Below are 20,000 nucleotides of genomic sequence, written 5' to 3'. Positions count from 1 at the left end.
ACGTCATGCTTAACCTCTCTATTGTTTTGTGGACTTCTCGTAGCTACGTCCTTGTTAAGGACGGTGCCTACTATTGTTACTGCGCATACGTTCTGCGCATCTTGAGATACTCGGATTTCCTATCGGTGATGCTTACTAATACACGGATGTTTTTGCGCGGTTTAAAACTATCCAGAGAAAGTAGATCTTAGTAAGTACTCTTGGTATCCAAAAAGAAAATTGGGGGTAACCATGCATTTTTCAGAGATAATTAAGTTTCAATTTGAGAAAGAACGCCATACATTGCTTTGTATTTTAAAGCTTTTTACAAATATTATTCATGAATTATCTTTGAAAAATGCGTGGTTACCCCCATTTTCCTTTTTGGATTTTAATAACACTTGTTAAGATCTACATTTCCTGCATAATCACACACCGGGGCAAAAATATTGTTAATTAGTAGGCACCGTCCTTAAGCTCCCTGGTTATCGCATAGACTGTGGCCGTATTTTAAAAGTGAATTTAGTTACCCCACAGTGGTAACAATGTAAGTCCTCAGTGAACTGAAACAAAATTTAAAATCATTTCAAAATAATAGCAAATATGTAAAAATGATTTGTGAATTCAGTTTGGCACCGACGACAATAACACGTCATTTGAATTCGAAAGTAAGACCACTGGGTCGAGCTACAGCCGTACAGCTCGAAAGGGGATGCTATGGAGTCGAACCGATTCATTGTTAATCTAACCTGCAGAGCTGAATCTTTTCAAATTAGACTCCGTGATACTTATTCTTTGTTCTTGTCTTTGTTTTTATTTCGACATTTTAAATAGGCCAATATACCCTTTTTGCGGACCTCCATGAATAAGCAATTAGAATTGCTCGACGTTACAGCTGATAAGAATTTGGACAATTTTAACACCACTCACCTCTTTTGGTTTTCGTTTCTTGAAGGAGCCTCACATGAGCAAATTGTTGACGTCGCTGAACAAGAACTAGAAAATAACACTGAAGTAGAAGAGTGAAGCATGCAAACCAAGCACACGTCGATCGCTTCATACTGCTTCCTGGTCAACCACGCATGTTGTGAAAAAGGTTTCCTTCGTCCTCTGCAAAATCATGACCTGAATTGTGGCCAGCCGAGGTTATTAGCGATACTTCAAGGAACCATTGACTAGTAATGTGAGCGGAGCAAAGCACACTTAATTCGATGAATGCCAATATGACAGTAACGGAATGAAGCGATATAGATTCTCCAAGTGAAAATAACACGAACCACTGAATCCTGTGATCGAGCCAGCGGACAAGAATTAACATGCAACCCTGAAATTTAATGATGCAATCCGTCCCACTTTAGGGAAAAAAAACCACTCCCTAAATCAATCAATCTCCTGATTGCTAATCAGTAAGCAAATATGACACAGATCTGCCAGCACCAAGGTGACTTTTCCGGCACTTTTTTGTTTTCATGACAAAAAAGTATAGTTGAAGGGCTTTAGTCGGGCGCCTGCTGGCCCTCGGTTTCATCGGTTTTATCTTGAAGCAGTGGGAACCTAAAAATAGTAATCCCTTGTTATTGTTTCACAGTTTACACAATACCGATCGATATAATTTTCGAGAAATTATGAAACCCTAACTGTTCTGTCTTGAGGGTCCAGAAACGAATTCTTCAATAACAGTTTTTTGTCTTCATGCATGGGTTGATTCTGGGGATTTTTACATTGATTAACACCTCGTTGAAACCTATAAAATCAACTACGATGTTTTAGTTGTCGAAGATGCGAAGCGCTGACGATGCGGCGGTAGCTTCACGCTAGGTTGTTTCAATATTAAGTAAAGAAAATTAAAAACTGAATAGTTAGACATTATTAAATTATATAGAGAAGCATAACCGGTAAATACATCAATAGTTGTACCAATAAGTATTGGATCAATTTGTTTTAATTGTGCAGTCTTTTTAAGGTGATTCCCTAGTATTGCACTGTGCATCCTGTTCTGCGCATAACACAGCGTAGGCCACGTTCGTATTAAGGCATGGCTAAGAGGCTTTATGGTCAAATTTCACGGCTCAGTTCTGTTTTCTTTGTCTCACAAGTCTCAACGGATATTTCTAAACTAAACAATGTTTGAATTTAACCATAAAGACTCGTAGCCAAGTGTGAATATTGATATATCGAACGTGGCCAAAAACATTTCAAAATGGCGACCTTTCGTGCCGGAAACCTCGCTAGAAAGAATAATGGCCGTTTTCAGAGCACAGCAGTAAAGAGCAAAACAAGAAACCTTTTAGACTCTCGCAAAACAAAGAGTCGAGTGAGAGCTTTGATGATGCTAAGGAACATTTCAGTCCAACAGTGAAAGTGAAACCTTGCTATCGGGGAGACGTGTTGTCGAGGGGTCGAGCTTGGTTTGCTTTCTGTTTCCTCCTAAACGAGGTTGGTGACCTATCTTTTGTTTGGCATAATTTTATTCTCTTACTCATCCACTTTGTGCTGTAAAAAAAATTAAAAAATTAACGTCAGAAAAAAAGTTACAGGAAAAAAAGGATTCGTATCCATCACTCATGGACACAAAATTGTCTCCTCGAGATCACGCACCCGAGGAATATTTGTATTCAGTGCCTTTTCAAGACGTGTGCCTGTGCCATAGAACAAACATTAAATTATTCCTTTTGAGCAATACAATTCACCTGTTTTGTTATTTCAAGAATTACGTCAAAGCTGTGCTTCCTGTTCCTGCAAAACCTAGCCTGAACCGATAGAACAAACTTGTCCTTGATAGATGAAGTCGCAATGATTAAATGAGTAACTTGAGCAAGTTATATCTCGCAAACGAGCTTGGTGACCTATTTATTTAATTGCACATTTCGAGCCACCATAATGTAGGGAACAATCGAGAAAAGTTTAAAGAAAATCTTACGACAATTTCTATTACTAAGGAATCACCTTAACGACGCTATTTTTGTTCAATGCCACCTGGCAAGTTGGCTTAAACATCGCGCATACGCTATAAAAGGTGAATTTGGTTGTCTTCGCGTATGCGCTTTACAAGCTTGAGTGCGATTTGTGTCTGAACGCAAAAAAAGCTGAAATTTAACCCGGGGATATCGATCGAACTTAATTTGATAGTATAATGCAATAGACACTCGGTTCGAGCCAATCGGAAGGCCGATACTATCTCTTGTTAATAAAAAGAGCCAATGAAAGGAGATGTTACAGACGGTGTGACGTGCCGAAACGAAATGCTGTATGGGATGACGTGACCGTTTGTTTCTGTTTTATTTGGCAGCAAATTCTTGGTATCACGAGCGGATCCTTGAATAGATGGTACAAAAATTTTCTAACATTTTATCTTTCCCGGGGGCCACGTCAACGAAAACGCAACCGAATAATGGCATTTAAGAAGCAAAATAATGGTTCTTCGCGGACGTTTGCATGTAACTTACCCTAAGATAACTTTATCGTTCTATAAAAATGCAATTTAAAAATAACCATATCTGAAGTTCTACGAAATACGAGAGCACACCACCGTAAAGTTGGATTTTCAAGTGTTATTGTTAACACCGCTCTCAGGAACTCTTTCTGGAAGTGAGGAGTTTGACTTGTTTCGTAGCAGTTGAAGAAACTGTAGCAATCACGAGAAAGTTCGGAAAACGTCAACTCTCGATTTTTCGTGACGTCTTTGGTGGCGCTGCAGTCGCAAACCTTCATTGAATATCTCTAAGCTCGTTCATTCGAGAGTAACTCTTGGGGCACCTTCACGCATTAATTAAGAATTAACCGAAAGTTCATTTATTTTCGAAGGACGTTCGAAGCGTTACTGTCGTTAAAGCTTTCCTCTGTAGTTTACACTTGACAACGCGGTAGCCAGAGAAATGACCATCCTGGGCAGCTCAGTGACCTAACCTATGAATGGCTGCAAGGCTGCCGTGATACTCTTTGTTTCCCCTCCAACGTTTGGCATAAACATTGTTTCCAGTTTCTCTTGGGACCATATTGTAGGTCCCAATAGGAACTGGAAACAATACTCATTCAAAATTTTGGAGGGAAAACAAAGAGTATAATCAGTGGCGGATCTAGGGGAGGGGACCGGGGCCCCCGGTTCCCCCCCCCCCCCCTATTTTGGCAAAAGTATATATTCTGGTAAAAATTGAGGCTAAAATTCTTTTTGGGTTCACACGCTCCCCCCCCCCCCCCCAAAATATCGTGTTGGTTTTCGGCCAACCATTTTATAAAGCCCCGCCAAAAACAAGACGTCTCGCTACACGACCAAAATAAATGAAAAAGGGGCACCTTTTCCGTTCTACAAAAGGTACAAATATCGTTTTCTCTAATGCCTATTTTATTTAGAAAATAATTTGTCGCTAAACGCCCATGAAGTAGTTTAAACTGAAAAATAATTAATTTGGTAGATTTAGTGCTGCAGAAAGGGAGTTCGTAAACCATCTTCTTATCAATTGTATTGGAGCACTGAACACATCATTTCTCTTGGCTTTTCCTAGGGCCGCTCTGTTTAGCGCTGACCAGCTTTTCGTAAGCCAATCTATTGGGTTTAGGAGCTTTTATGAAGTTATCTACAAAAGTGCTGAAATTTCTGTCTTCTTCATTTTTGTTATCTATGGCATTCCTTAACAATCTTATGCATGATACCACCCCGTGATAAAGAAGAAAATTTGTTTTGACGTCGAAGCGTTCCTTGAATTCAGTGAAAGATAGCAGGTTATCGTTGTCCAAATATTTTTTGAACCAAACATTTGCTTGAGCTGCAGAACTTTTTACCGACTTAACGTTTCGTAAGAATGAAAGAAGCAACCCCCGCACCCAGATGGACAATTTAAAGTGCACCTAAACTCAAACTCAACTATCTTTCGGCAACAATATTAATCTCCCCACCAAAAGCAAACATATTTTACCATTCGTACCTCGAAATGTCGCTTTTTATCTGCCGAGCAAGACGGGCAAAGTTATCAAAACTAGCAGTAATTTGGACCCACGGCCTTGACGTGAGAGGCATGGGTCTATTCTCGAATTTTAGTCACAAACTGATTTGCAGTGCAAAATTTCTTTAAAACAGCAATGCAACGCAGTTTGTGACGTAAAATCGAGAATAGACCCATACCTCTCACATCACGGTCGTGCGTCCAAATTATTGCTTGTTCTGCCAAGTTTACGTAGTTGCACGGCACATACGTTTGCTTTACAATAGGGAAGAAAAATATTTGAGTATCGTTCACTTTAAGCAATTGTCTCTTACAGACACTTAAAAAATTCAGGTGGCACCAACGGGACTCGAAACCATGACCTCTGCGAAGTCGGTACAATGCTCAACGAACTGAGGTTGAGAGCAGGTCAATTTGTTGGGCTCATTTTGTTTCCGTGAAGTACTCGATGAATGAAATGAATGTATGTTTGCAGTGCGGGTTATAGACGAATGAGAGAAGCGACCTCCGGAACCAGCTGGATAACTTAAGTTTGGGTTCGAGTCCCGTTGGGACCGCCTGAATTTTTCAGGCGTCTGTAAGAGACAAGGCGTCACTTCTCTCATTCGTCTAACCCGCAATTCAAATACACAATCATTTCATTTAACGTTTCGTAAGTTACAACAAAGACCACTTTCATAAATGGCAACCACCTTCACATTTTTATTTATGTTAATTACACATACTGCCCTAAAACAAATATTCCTTTGAAATTTGCTCGTCGTAGCGAGGCTGCAAAGGCCTATTAACATATGTTATGAAACAGGTCTATTACACCTTTCGGCGTTCATGAGCAGAAAATAAAATTTTATTTGCGCCAGTAGTTAGACCAATTTCTTTTACACCAAGCATCATTCATTTACACGAAAGAAACACCCATGAACGATTGTAGCAAAAGAAAAAGACAAGGATTAGCATCTTTGCATAATTATTTGCTTGGAATGTACCTTCATTTCTGCAATAATCAACTTCGTATTTTTTGTAAACGAATGACGTTTCAGGGGCGTAGCTAGGACTTTTCAAGGATGGGGGGGGGGGGGGGGGGGGCACACTGGGCCAAACAGAGGGTACTCACCAGATTGTGGCGTTTTCGCCACCTGAATAATTGTAAGTTGTTTACTTAAAGGCTTACAAAGGAGGGGGGGGGGGGGGTGACGGGCACCCCAGGACCCCCCTACCTACACCCTTGTGTTTGGTGTAAATGAAACCAGTGTCGCACTATTGATCTGTAACTGTTGCCAGTTTATCTTTTGCTTTATGAACAGCAAAAGGTGTATTCAGTTACAGAAAATGTTATCACTTCTGATAAAAATTTACATAGTTCAAGCAAATGTTTGTAATCGCTGTTTGTGTTTTGTTCTTATTAAATATTAAAAGGCCCAATTCAAAGAATCAAACTGACGTATTTTGAAAGAGAAAGGTATCATCGTGATTATGACGGCAAAACCTTAAATGCCATTTGAAAGTGCTATGAAATTTATTGTAGCCTGTTCTTTTTTTAACCTACCAACACAGACAGGGTGATAACCGGAAAGACCAACCGGTCATGACATCAAGCCTGCGGTGGAATACGGCCCATCAGTTTTCGGTATTTATATATTTTTAGGACGGTTACACCGTATTTCCCTTTCGTAAACGGTCGTATCCATTTTCGACACTTGAGAGTTTTTTTCTAAATAAGAAAATATATATATGTCCAAATTACGTAACGAAGCCAGGTTATTGGATTACCAGCGTACGTCACTCACCACTACACTGAGGAGTTTCTGGGCCAAGACTTCAAAACGTTTATAATTTAACCATTTTATATGCCGTATTTACTCGCTCAAACAACACCCTCGAATAAACGCCGCAGACGGAAGGAAAAGTACAAATAAACGCCATCCTCGAATGAAGGCCGCACCCAATCAAGAGAATGCGACGTTTATTCGAGGATTATAAGAAAAAAAACAAACACACGTTACAACTCGGTAATCTAAGCCAGCCTCGGAAATTTATTTTCCTTTTATGAAGATGTTTTTAACTTCGAAGTGGCGATACTTTGCAGCTCTTTCTTCAGAATTTTCGCAATGTACAGTTGCGTTGTTAAGGCCAACAATCTTTCCAGCCTTTCTCAGGAAATTTAAGCATCTTTGTTTTAAATAGCATTCATAAACTATCTACCGTTAAGGAAAATGCTGACAGTGATTTAAGAAACATGATTTTGAAAGAAACGCCGCATCGGAGATGCTCAAAAGTTAATAAACACCGCGGCGTTTCATCGAGTAAATACGGTTAAATATAGTAGCCTGCACACAAGCTCTCCGTGCGTCGAATGGTGCGCGATCGACAGCTGGGGAGTGAGCTCACTTAATTTAGGCTTAATTTCCCGACCTGGTTTAATTTTAGCTGATTCAGTCTAAAATTCAACCACCTCGGGTCTATTTTACTCCTCAAGGCATGGCTACTAAGCATGGCACCGACCGTTTACGAAAGGGAAATAAGCGACGGCTACTGCTAGATTTTGGCGGGAAAAAAACGTGGTGGTATTGTGTTCCTTGCACGATCCATGATTTTGCATTAAGCACGAGCAATCCCCTCGTGCAGCAACTTTGTTACAGACCAATCAGAGGCCTTATTGTCGCCAGGTCTAACCTGATTGGCCATAATTTGGAGGGAGACGTATCCTATATTTAAATAATACTGTAAACTGATGGGCCAAGGCCAAATAAGAGAGATGGACACTTCTGGGTTAAGGCCGGGACACAATAAGCGACAAGGCGCAGCGACAGGTCTCGGCGACAAGTTGCTCCATGTGTACTAACTGCAAAACAAATCGCTGCGACACGCCCCCTGTTCGGTACACACGCAGTGATATCGTATAAGAGGGAATGTGAACTAGTTTTCTAATTCAATATGGCTGACCATATGACGCTCTCTCGTTGGTTCATTTATACTTTGTCGCAGCGACTTGTCGCTAGAAGTGTACACACGGTGCGACAACGCTGCTTTCGCTAATTTTGCCGCTGCGATTAGGCGCACGAATTCAAACTGGTCTGAATTCGTGCGACTGATCGCGGCAATAAAATTTTGCCGCAGCGACAATGATTTTCACAAAATTAACCGTGTCACACAAGGCGAATTGTTGCGGGGACTTGTCCCCGCGACGTGTCGCAGCGACTTATCGCCAGGGCTTCTGTAATGGCTAGGTGCGCTTTGGTGCGCTTTGGCCTCAAAAATCAGAAAAATAAATTGTTGTTTATAATTCCTCACTGGCCTTATTGTCAAAATCGTTCAGCATTTTGAGTTTCTTTAGCAGCAATTCTTTTACAATAAACTCTATTTTTGTTATAAACATGCGTAAAAATTTGTAAAAGATTAGATATGAAAATATGCATGCATATAAATTGAGAAACTATTCTTCAATTGATAATTAATGAAGAGTACGTCATGATCTCTTTGATTTAAATAGTTGAAACACTTAATGAACTCACAGTACCCTTGAGGCTAACGAAACTATTTACAATTTAATGAATTTAATAGTCAAAACGGGCGATGCAGCAGCCGTAAGATTAAATTTGACTGGCTTGTTATCCAAACCGAAAACAAAAGACTAAAGGAAAGAGGCTACGTCTTAGACTTAAAATGAAGGCTGTTCAATAGCAAACAAACAATAGTTTGCTTACGGCAGCTGCTGCGCTAACCCTTAAAACCAAACGAGTTCTTCTTTGTTACCAGCATAACTTCTGGCTCATTTCTCTCTGAGGAAAACAAGAAAAGGCACACATTAAAGAATAAATTTTGCATTCGTTCACACAAAGGACGGAAAATAACAGGATTATTACATGTATCTTCGCCTTCTTATTTTGCACGAGTCAATCATCCTAGCTTGAAGCGTCAGGGTCCATGAAAATAATCCCATGTTTTTAATGCAAGAATCATCGTAGTCAGCTAGAATAAAGAAGAGGATTTACACTAAAAGACCACATCCAGGAAGCCAAGATATTTCAAGGCGTTTCCTTTCTTCCCCTGCTCAACCTCGTTCCCAGGGTATCTTGCTTAACGACAATGGAGACCCTGGGAACGAGATTGCCTCCTGCTCTTTTAGTGTCTGACTCCCTCCAGGCCTCGTGGCCTCAGGCCTCGTGGCCTCACGCGCAGGTAAAAGAATTCAAGCTCGCTTGCACGTGTCACCCACCTTCCTACCGGGTCTGGCATGAGATTTTCCAAAAACACGCCATGCACGTAAGCCTAAATGGGCACCACTACATACAATATGACCCCTAAACGAGATTTAGTCATTTTACATTACAGATTCGCAGAGAACGTTCGGGAATTTGTATGTATGTGTATCAGAGCCAACTCTCCACACTGGATGAAACTTTTTATAATGGAAAATTATTATTATAAAATACATGAAGACTTGCGAAGCATTTTATACCGTACAGTATATGCTGCATCAATAGGCCATTTCCGAGTTCAAGTCTGCCTCCTCTTCAAAGCGAGTCAAAGTGCTAAGTTTTTGTGATGGTAATTAGTTCTACTTTACATATGAATGAAAACTAATTTTCATAACAAAAACTTCGCACTTAGACTCGCTTTGAAGATGAAGCAGTCCAGAACTCGGAAATGGGCTACTCCACTGGGTAGAGCATGGATTTAAAAAAAAATATATATAAAAAATAAAAAATAAAATTAAAAAAAAACGAGAAGGAAAGAAGCGGCAGTGGATAGAGAAAGCACAAGTCATACATGCATGTCAAGACTCGACTTGACCGCAAATGATGAATCGAACCTGTTTTTGTTGACAGATGTGAACGAGTTTGGGTTCTTGTTTTCCTCAGGCGATTTGCATAAGTTCGCAAAAATAAAGCAAGAGGAGACGTGTCTATGTGTGAGAGAATAAACAAACTCGTCCAAGGACACAACAATTTTGACCACCTTTCTTTCACACAGTTGTATGATTATGCTTCTTTGCCCTTGCATTGACGGAAACGGGATTTCTTTTTGACAAACCGATTTGTTTTTGTTTTAGAAAGACCACAAGACAAATTGCTTTGCACGCTTTGCGAGCCTATCTCGAAAAGGAAAAAATAAAAAACGACTGGTAAAGGAATCAACGTGGATTTACTACAGCGGATCAAGGCTCGCACAAGTGGCATGTTTGAGGAATCCGATGTCAAACCATAGAGAAAGGTGGGTGACACAAGCGAGCGAGTGAGCGTGAACCCCATTTTTTGCACTCTTGGGTCTTTTTGATGTTTTCCGACTTTAACGCCAAAGAAAACAAGTGGTTTCGGCGGATGACATGTCATGCCGACCAACATACTGGTACAACCAGTGTGATGATGAATGGTAACTTACCAAAGGCTCGAGCTCTTTGGCTTCTACGAGATTGTGCTCGGTTACAAAGTAATAAAAATGCTTGTAACATTGGTTGACATGCGCCTCCTATGAAAAGAAAAGAAAAGAACAAACATGCTTTAACTCCCAAGAACCAATAGTGGGGAATCAGAGCAAAAGAGGGGAAATTTCATGATTATACATGAAACTTTTAACACCAATTTGGTTTTTCTATAGGAGCCAAACTCGACCATGGATATTCCAGAGTTTATCAGATATTTAAGGATATGACATCTAGGCTCCAGTAATTCCAAACAAGAAAATAATACTGAATGGCTTCTTCCATTTTATGGGAAACGCTCAGATTTTTGCACGAAATGTCATTAGGTACACGTAAGAACTGCTTGAAGTCATTAATTTGTTGCTAGGGATATCCAACTGACAAGACGAACAAGAGGCAAGCTATCACATGGCTAGAGGTCCTCTATGACACAAGCTTCCGTACTACAGAACAGTATAAAGTGGCCCAGCACCTCTGGTCTGGGAATTCCATCAACTACATGTATGTGGTATAAATGGTTTTCAACTGTCAGATTTTTGACTGCAAAATGTCATTAACTGATAGTTGTAGAAGTCAGCTTAACTACCGGCAATCATCTGTTTTTGCTTGGGATATCAAACGCATCTACTGTAACTTAGCAAGTGTGCCTAAAAACTCTTCAGTGGAGATGTGATGCATGTTGTATTCTCTCACAGGACACTGTTCTTGCATGCCTGAACACAACACTACTCAGACAAGGTACATGTAAGAGGACACATGTACAGTGTGTACTAAAAATCCACTATGCTAAGAAAATTAATTTAATCTAACTTAACAAATAAAAAGTACTGTAACTTGTTATTTCCCTGCATACTTTGTCAAACATCATGGCATTTCTGGCAACAGAATAATCTTTATCTAACAACTCAGGAAAACACAATAACCACAGGTTACATGTATCTGCCTCCTCTTTCTGCTAAAGGAAGACAAGTAATTATCTTCTCACCACTCTTAGAGACTGCAGTCTGTCAAAATGATGCATGTAGATGTGAACAAATACTCTGAAGAGTCGTGTTAGGATCTTCTTAGCAGTGGGAAGAAAGGCTTTAGGAAAAGGAATATCTGAAAATACAATAATAATGTTGATAGCAAATCAGTGTCCTCATCAAAATGTGAACTGAATTACAGAGGGATGTGGAAGACATTACAGATTTTTGTTTCAGCTGATTAAGAGCACTTGGGGAGAACTTTGCAACTTGCAAGTTTTGGCCAAATTTCTGGCCCTTTTGCAAACTGAGTGACCTTTTTCTCATAATGTTCTACATGACATAAATGAGTGTTTCCAAAGAAGGCAAAACAGTTTTCTTCCTATTGAGTGTAGACTTTGTTACTTTCTTGGTGCAATGTGAGGCAGCCCATTCCAAAGTGTACATGTAGGCCACGATATTTCATTATAACAAAACTATTGACTTTGTCCACTAAAGAATTATCTGCTCTGAGCCATACATAATCAATTGCACCACTTCTACCAGCATTTTTGTTGTTGCTTTTGCTGTGCAAAGATTGCTGCATTAGCATAGCTTTGTAATAGTAACTGAATAAAAGCGTTGGTTTTAACCTAAATTAAAAACCTATGATCCTGACAACTGAAAGCTCTCTTACTATACCTTTGTCCACTGGAAAAATGTCTTCATTATTTATCAGATTCTCTATCCAATCCATCAACAGAGAAATGTACTACAAACATTAAATGAAATAACTGCTTCATTAATCTGATATATACAGCAGATACAGTGTACATGCACAAAACAGTGCACCAGAATGTGCAGGGGTTTTCAAAATTTCAGAGCTAGGATTTACCGTAACTGCATTAAATTTTATTACATGAATCAGATGCGTTGAAAATTGAATTTCATCTATCATAATACATGTATTGATGTACAGGTATGGGGAACAGGATGGTGCAAAAGCTCGCCCACATGTAGGACATGTGTGAGTGAGTGCTGTTGTGGCAGTGGATGCTGCTTGGGCCTTGCCCACAGCACGCTTTTGTTCTGCCTTGAGTGGTGATACCACTGACCTCCCACCACAGCGACATAGCTAAAATTTTGTAAAGACTGTAATGCAATTTTTCACTCGGTCTGCCAGAGTTTGATGAAGTAGCTTTGGCAGACTTAGTTATAAAAACCAAGGACTTGAGAGTCACTTTTCCTTCTTTTTCCCACCAACATTTCAGCTTATACATACATATGTTGCCCAACATGGTCGAAATACACAAACTGAGTTGTACACAAACTAGAAATACCACTGGCCAATGAGATTTTTACCAAACACAAGTGAATCACTCTTTGAAATGGAGTGTTTATGATATTGGATCAATACAGTCTCTTTTTCCCTTTGCAATAAAGATATCTGGTTGAATCGCCAATTTGCGACCAGCATTCAAGTTAAAATAAAAGGGTTAGTAATCGGCATTTTGCCGAAACTTTTGCTAAAAGAAATAAAGCAATGAAAAAATAGTTTGTTTCTTGTCATGAATTTTGTTTCAATTTGGAGATATGGAGCAAAATTGTGATGTGGTTGACCACGATCCATTCCCTCAATCATTCACCATTTTCAGCGGTTTTTTACACAGACGTACAAAACTGTATTGCGGGCTCTTTGTTTTGTACAACTTCATTGCAATGATTGTCCCTACTTTACCAGTCGAGAGTTGCAAAATGATGCAATTTAATTTGCTGCTATAACTTGCGGCTAAATTTTCATACCTTGTATCTTTTTTAAAAATTTCGAGCCTAGGGTATGTTATAAAAATGGTTTAACTAAAGTTCAGGCTCATTCCCAAAAAATGAGTGGAAACTGCTTACGAACTTTCATCTTGCAAACGAAATGACGTGTTTTCTTCAATGTTCAGGAAAATAGGCGTTTCAAAATCCTCCATCTCTGGCTTTTGCATTTGTGAGGGTGGTATATAAGCAGCTGCTTTATCACTAATATCAGGCATTTCTTCAGTTTTATGCGGAAAATATCGTAATTATGCGGAGGATGCGGATTTTAGGGAATTATGCGGATCCGCATCGATCGCCGCATCCTGTCAGATGCCATGAATTAAGGACATTCACGCCCAAAACGTTCCCGCGTACAGATTTTTTCAAAACTTGCCACACAGAAAGGTAATGATCTACTTTTGCCAAAAAGGAAAAAAAAAAAATGGGGGGTCACTGTGCTCGTTTTCGAGATCATGAGGTTTACTTTTAGAAGCTTGCATTATTTTAAGACGATCTTAGCTTACAACAGTCAGCAAAAAAAAGCTACATCAGTGAAATTTAGATCAGGTAAACATACTCAAGTCAACATAACTAATATAACTTAACAAACTTTTGCAGCTGATGTCTTTTTTCTCATAATGTTCTACATGACATAAATGAGTGTTTCCAAAGAAGGCAAAACAGTTTTCTTCCTATTGAGTGTAGACTTTGTTACTTTCTTGGTGCAATGTGAGGCAGCCCATTCCAAAGTGTACATGTAGGCCACGATATTTCATTATAACAAAACTATTGACTTTGTCCACTAAAGAATTATCTGCTCTGAGCCATACATAATCAATTGCACCACTTCTACCAGCATTTTTGTTGTTGCTTTTGCTGTGCAAAGATTGCTGCATTAGGTGAAATAGACCTTGAAAAACAATACATATTAGTCTAAGAAAGAAAACTTCGGTTGCATGAGAGCATACAAGTCATGTAAAAGTCGAAATATTTGTAACTTCTCACATACAGATTTTTTTGTTTTTGTTAAAATGGACAAAATCAGGAAAGGAAGTGATCTACGGAAAGAAAAATGGGGTCACCGAGCATTCAAGAGAGTAAAATCGCTGCGGAAATGTTTGTGCCTTTAGCATCGTGTTTACCTTCGTGGTCTGCGATGCATGACGTGTGCGTGACATGCGCGAAAAAATGCGCAGTAGCAATGGGCGGGAACGTCCTTAAGCAATAGAGGATGTTTTCTGTGTTTCCATAGCCTCATCAAAACATGAGGGGAGTTGGGAGAATGTTTCTCAAAGATAATTCGACAAATGAAGGTTTTTTACTTCTAGATTGAAACAGATTTTCTTGATACATTACATGTACATGTACATGTGGGTTGAGTTTGCTAGTTCTCTACTCTGGTCCAAGAGGTTTTCCTCAGGGGTACTTAGGTTTTCCCCTCTCCTCAAAAACCAGCTAAAATTTGACACAAGTTGATTTAATTTCTCTACAGTGTCTGCCCCAGCACTAAATACAATATTGAAACTTAAATAAATTTATTTATAACTATTACATGTAATTTAGTTGATGATGATGATAATAATAATAATAATATAATAATAATAATTATTATTATTATTATTATTAACAATCATCGTTATTTTAGTAGACTGGTTCCTCTTTTCAACAATTTTTTTATTATGAAAAATAAGACTGCTTCCCGACGTCCATTTTACCTTTAAAACCTTGTAAGACACAGTCACTTTTTAATGAAAATGTGTGTATTGAGCTTTATGATAAGATGGCTTTTTACCTCAATAGCTGGAACTGAAGTTGGCTTCTTGTATTTGCCTTTATCACACCAATGATATTCATACCTTGAAGAAACAGTGACAAAATGAAAGGAGATTGCCTTCAGTTTCCTATTTAACTGATTTCATCAACAGTTCCTCTAGTCATAAACAATCACAGGAGGTGATTAAATTTCAGGTTGATCAAGGAGTTACAACCTTTAATAATGGCAACTACTGTGACATACAAGACTCCCAGATGGCAAGATATGCAAACTACTTCTACTTGTTTTTTTTTCTACCGAAGGTATTTTTGTCTGAGAAAATGAAATGATGACATGAAACAGTCATGTGTAAAAGTGCAACAGCCAAAATCAACATGAACAGAGGTTTAGGCACTCACGGGGTGAGCTTAATTAGAACAATCAACTTTCAGCCCATCCAATTTAGTGAAACCCTTTGAAGACTTTGTAGTAAAAAAATTATGCAACATTAAAAGCACAAAATTGTCTTGTTTCATACATGAGAAGAGTCTTGTTCCTAAAGACAAGCCACACCTCTCTTTGGACAATGCTCTACTTTTTGTGTCCCTGACAATAATTTTGAAAATGACTTCTAAATCCAGAATTCCTTCATGACAAGAGGTTCAATATTCTTGATCAATGGTGAGACAATATTAAAGTGTTGTTGAAGATATTGTAAACAAAAACCAGCACATACTCAAGGTACTATAATATTAATATTATTTTTTGCACCTTTACAATATTAAGTGATGAGGGCTTTTTAATTCAAAAGATTTCAATTTGAAGAAAGAAAATTATTTTTTCACCTTATCTCTCACACACAATTCAGTATTATTTTCATATAATAACCTCTTTCCTCCAGACATTGTAGGACAACTGTCTTCAGTGCAGACATCTTGAATTCCTCCAACTATCAAGTTAATGCGATTGTAAAAGTCCACAACTAAAAAAAAAAGAAAAACGATTGCTTAAACTCTCTTGTTCACCTGGTCTGAAAAACATCATTACACAGTCTAAACATTAGACTCTTCTTTTTTAGTGATACATTGTGTAATTAAATTGAAGCTCAACTCTTCTTAACATTATGGAGGTACAGAAGGTTTAGAATCCTTGAAAGAAAGTCTGAAACATCCTTTCCTTCACCAAAGTAGGAAGTAAGATGAAGTCTGGGATCCCGCCCTCTCTTGTTGACCCTTCAGCTGGTGGAAAATATCCTCTCTCAGCTTTGCATCATGAAAATAAAGGAAATCTATCAAAATTTAAGTTTGTTATGCTGTTTTAATGCTAAACTACGATCACTTAGGTTCTAAGATGGCATTACCATTATAAGGAAGTAAAATTCGAATGGCATTTCGCTATTTGTAGGGATAATAAAGGAGAAAAAGCACCGACTAAAAAATCTTAATTGTCCACATTTTGTCTGTTTTTTTTCCAACCATGCCTGTGCACACAAATTAAAAATCCCAAGCTGTTCGTGGTTGTTATGAGATATGCCTCCCAATTTCGGTAAAGAAATGACATGTGACAAAGCTGTATTGTTCTTCAATGCTGTGCCCAGCTGCAGCGTTCTTAATTAAAGTGATAAAATACTGGATGACTTATCTGCAAAAATAAATCGTGAAACTTGTGGGATACTCCCATTTTCATCATTTTAATTTCATGCAAAACACAAGCGCTAAATGTTTATAAGTACAGGACATTTATTGGACCAAGTGTACTCCAATATGTTATTAATAAATATAGATTGAAACTTAGATAATAGATACCATGCACTGCAACCCAGTCCATGAAGTCTTGATCCTTCGGTAATTTGACACATTCCTTAAGATCTATTCCAGCATGAAGCGAGGCCTCGAGAAGGAAAAAGAAATAGATTGAATCAATGTGAGCTTCAGTCGCACGCTGAGTTTAGTTAAATATCACCGCGTTCGATTTGTGGTTTACTGATGAATAAACATAATCATGAGGGAAACCTCTAGCTTGAGCTAAACGTTTCTCTAAATACGGTGACATTGCTCACCTTTGACTGTTTGTGAAGCTCGTAGCGCAATCGTCCCATCTTCATCCTCTCGCTTTGGCCGAACTGCCTGATAGAAGACCAAGAGGAACAATATTACTAACTGAAAAAGCTTACAAAACGTATTCTCTGGCGAGCTATCTCAACCTTCGATACACAGCTAAATTATCGAATAACTCTTGCAACTAAAAGAACCGATATTCATCCTGCCGACTACCTTGTCCTTCTGAAAGAAAGATGAAAGCCCCTTGGCGGCCATCGGGCGATGAAATCCCTTGGATTTTCTCATGGAACGGAAGTCCTCCACAACTACATATCCAAATAAAGGCAAAATGAGGGAGTCACGAAATGATTCCGATAGCTGTCGACGAAATCGCCCGACTGCAATATGTCATGTCAACTATCCCCAATCTACCACGGTCCTTTTCAATCTGAGGCCCTGGGAAACTAGTGTTTGGCAACGTGACAGTCATGCGCGAAAAAACCCCAAATCTGTTACACGAAAACTCTGTATGGAGAAATCCGAGTGAAAGTATTGTGGTTTTGTAGCTTTCATTTTTTCCATTTCTGAAAAAACGTCTGTGGAGGATGTCAGAGTATTGGCTGATTTCGGCCCCGGGCGACAAGACCCCACAACAAACGTACATAAGCCTGAAGGGACGAATGACAGGCCTCTCACCTGTATTTCAACTCCACCTCCCAGAACTAAAGGTAATGCTTGAAATATGATCTTAAATTGGTGTTAAGGTTTCAGGGATTTATCTGAGCAGAGATACGACCATGTTCTCTTCTTAGATGTGAGTTTTTTCCTGCGTGATTTTTGTCTAAAATCTCAGCTCAGTTAAATTAATTTGAGAAGTGATCTATACCATGTACCCACCATGATTTACCCATTCTGTTGGAGAAGACGATCTTTATACAACCTCCTTCTCGTGAAAAGAGTTTTGGCATGACCATCTCTTAATTTAGCGTCCTTCACTTTTTGCAAACCCTTTTTCTCATTATGATCTCCTCCCCTTCTGAATTTTCAGTGGATAGATCGTTTTATAATGCATCAATCAATTCCAGCGGTGCCCATCTCCCCCCCCCCCCCCGGGCAACGTGGGGCATTTGCTCAAGTTGTCAGTCCCGGGGATGGGGCATTCACAATTTTATTGCGTCCCGGGGACTGGGCATTAGCCTACCCCTGGGGCGACCCCCGGCATTTGACACATGTTTTCAATTAACATGGAAAGAGTTTATTGGAAAAGACGAGGCCTTTGTTAAAGGACTGGCTTGTCCGTCACGGACTCAAAAAACTGTGGATGTTTTTAAAGGTATGTTTTCTCAATTTTTGATGGGATGCACGGTGGCCTCATTGTCATTGTGCTCGGACTCCGGGTCAAGTAGTCTGCGTTCGGGTCCTGGCCGGGGACATTGGGGCCGTTTTATTACAAGAGAAAACAAGACGCGGGTTACATAAAGACGCAAACACCCATATACAATGGTACAAATCTACGTTCACGGCTGTTCTAAGGCCGCAGTTTTATCTGGCCGGGCCGAGTTTTATTTTTACTCGTATAACATAGTTCCTTGTCGCGTAGTATGTACTCCGCACCCAGAGTGAAGCCGCGAGCTTGTTTGGTCTCTCGTATAAACGATCCTATTGTGTTGTGTTCTTGGACAAGACACTTTAGACTTCACGGTTTGCCTGCTCTCCAACCAGGTGTAATCAATGGGTACCGAGCGAATCTAATGCCTGGGGTAACCCTGCAATGGACTAGCATCCACTAGTCCCAGAGGGGGGAATAGAAATACTCTAGTGCTTCATGCTACAGAAATCGGGGATAAGCGCCGGGCCTGTTGGGCCTTCTAGGCGTTGTTAGCCGACTTTACCCTTTACCGTGCTCAATTTTGTAACTTTCTTCATGGAGACGGGTAAGCAGATGAAGATATAAAAGCGACAAGGTGAACTAATCATCACAAAACAAGCACTGACGGGAAGACTGCGTAAACACGACTACTTCGCATTTTGCATTCAAACTACAATCTCGGACAAAACTGTTGAGAGACAGTGACCACAAATTCACCTCCATTTTGAACACCACCCTACCTACTCCCCCTTCCTACTGCCCTGCCCTCAGTCAATGTTGCTGAGTGTTGTCATAATTATGTTCTACAGCATAATTTTTCGATCCAAGATAAGGCAACATGAGTTTGGGGGGATGGGAAAGGGTCGGCTTCTTTTTAAGGCGGAAGTTTGGATAAGTTGTTGGAGTACCAAAATGTTGCTTTGTCCTAACAGGTTTTTGTCCAAGATTGTAGTGTAGCATTTTTTAAGTGTCATGAAAGTGGCGGTTAGAAAAAGGAAGGTTTGCAACTTAAAATGATGCGATCTTCAAGACAAATCGTGCGCAGCTTAATACCGTTGCATACAAAATACTGAACAGTTGACCGTTTTATTCACTGATTTTAAGAAAAAAAAAAACTGCAGAAGTGTTGGAAGGTTGGCACGATCCCGGGTTCGATCGTGTCGCCGGGGCATTTGCCCTTTCTTCGTCCCCACCTCGGCGCGGCATTTAGAGCAGCTTATGTCGTCCCCACCCCGGGGGAATTTGCCCATTTTAAAAAAATAATGCTAATTGGCCGCCCTTTCCTGTGGGGTTTAGCCTGGGGGGTCGTGTTGGGGGGGGGAGGGGCACTGCTGTGTCCACATGAACGAAAAAAGGTAATTTTCCTGTCTCGCTTGGCCTTGCCTCCTCAGTTCGGTGCCTCCAATCGCGCACACCAAAGAGGATAATCTCTTCTTATCATCGAGGTTATAACAGTATTTTTATTTTCATCACAGACCTTCTACCCATTAATGTATTTTTCTAAAAGTTATTGCGTTAGTATTGCATGATAAAACCGTTGGATAAGACCTGTAAATTACGTCATAGGTAGGGACATTGGAAACACTTGTTGGATTGTCTGAGTGATCTTGGAAAATTAGATGCCTTTGTTGAGAGGACGTTAGAACAGAAAAGCACTGAAAAGCTTTAAACCCAATAATTCATAGTTTGTCAATAACCATTTATAACATCTGTAAATGGGCCACTGTAGAGAGAATTCATGTAATAAGCGC

General features: G+C 39.6%; 2 protein-coding genes across 2 annotated transcripts in view; both read right to left on the bottom strand.

Annotated features, from left to right (window-relative positions):
- The window catches only part of LOC138002032 (alpha-1,6-mannosylglycoprotein 6-beta-N-acetylglucosaminyltransferase A-like), a 58,785-nt gene extending 57,531 nt beyond the window's left edge, over positions 1-1,254 (bottom strand). The window contains exon 1 of the mRNA XM_068848181.1: positions 910-1,254. Coding sequence (XP_068704282.1) covers positions 910-1,039 — 130 coding nt within the window. The 5' untranslated portion in view covers positions 1,040-1,254. The remainder of the gene's footprint in view (positions 1-909) is intronic.
- Positions 1,255-6,206: 4,952 nt separating this feature from the next.
- On the bottom strand, positions 6,207-16,961 carry LOC138001999 (MOB kinase activator 3B-like). Its single transcript, XM_068848179.1, has 8 exons — positions 16,901-16,961; positions 16,647-16,731; positions 15,730-15,823; positions 14,881-14,944; positions 11,988-12,057; positions 11,327-11,442; positions 10,302-10,388; positions 6,207-8,698 (listed from the first exon to the last, which is right to left on the bottom strand). Exons 1-8 carry the CDS (start codon positions 16,943-16,945, stop codon positions 8,669-8,671), a joined length of 591 nt encoding a protein of 196 aa, XP_068704280.1. The 5' UTR covers positions 16,946-16,961; the 3' UTR covers positions 6,207-8,668.
- Between the last annotated feature and the right edge of the window lie 3,039 nt (positions 16,962-20,000).

This window comes from Montipora foliosa, chromosome 1 (genome assembly GCF_036669935.1).
Source record: "Montipora foliosa isolate CH-2021 chromosome 1, ASM3666993v2, whole genome shotgun sequence".
Lineage (NCBI taxonomy): Eukaryota > Metazoa > Cnidaria > Anthozoa > Scleractinia > Acroporidae > Montipora > Montipora foliosa.
Note: the sequence above shows the minus strand (reverse complement) of the source record. Positions and strands in the feature narration are given on the sequence as shown.

Coding starts and splice junctions, on each gene's coding strand:
- LOC138001999 (XM_068848179.1), bottom strand. CDS start 16,945: ATGAAGATGGGACGATTGCGCTACGAGCTTCACAAACAGTCAAAG. Junction 15,824..16,646: donor GGACTGGGTTGCAGTGCATG/GTATCTATTATC, acceptor TTTTTTTTTTAG/TTGTGGACTTTTACAATCGC. Junction 12,058..14,880: donor CTTCAGTTCCAGCTATTGAG/GTAAAAAGCCAT, acceptor TAATGTTTGTAG/TACATTTCTCTGTTGATGGA.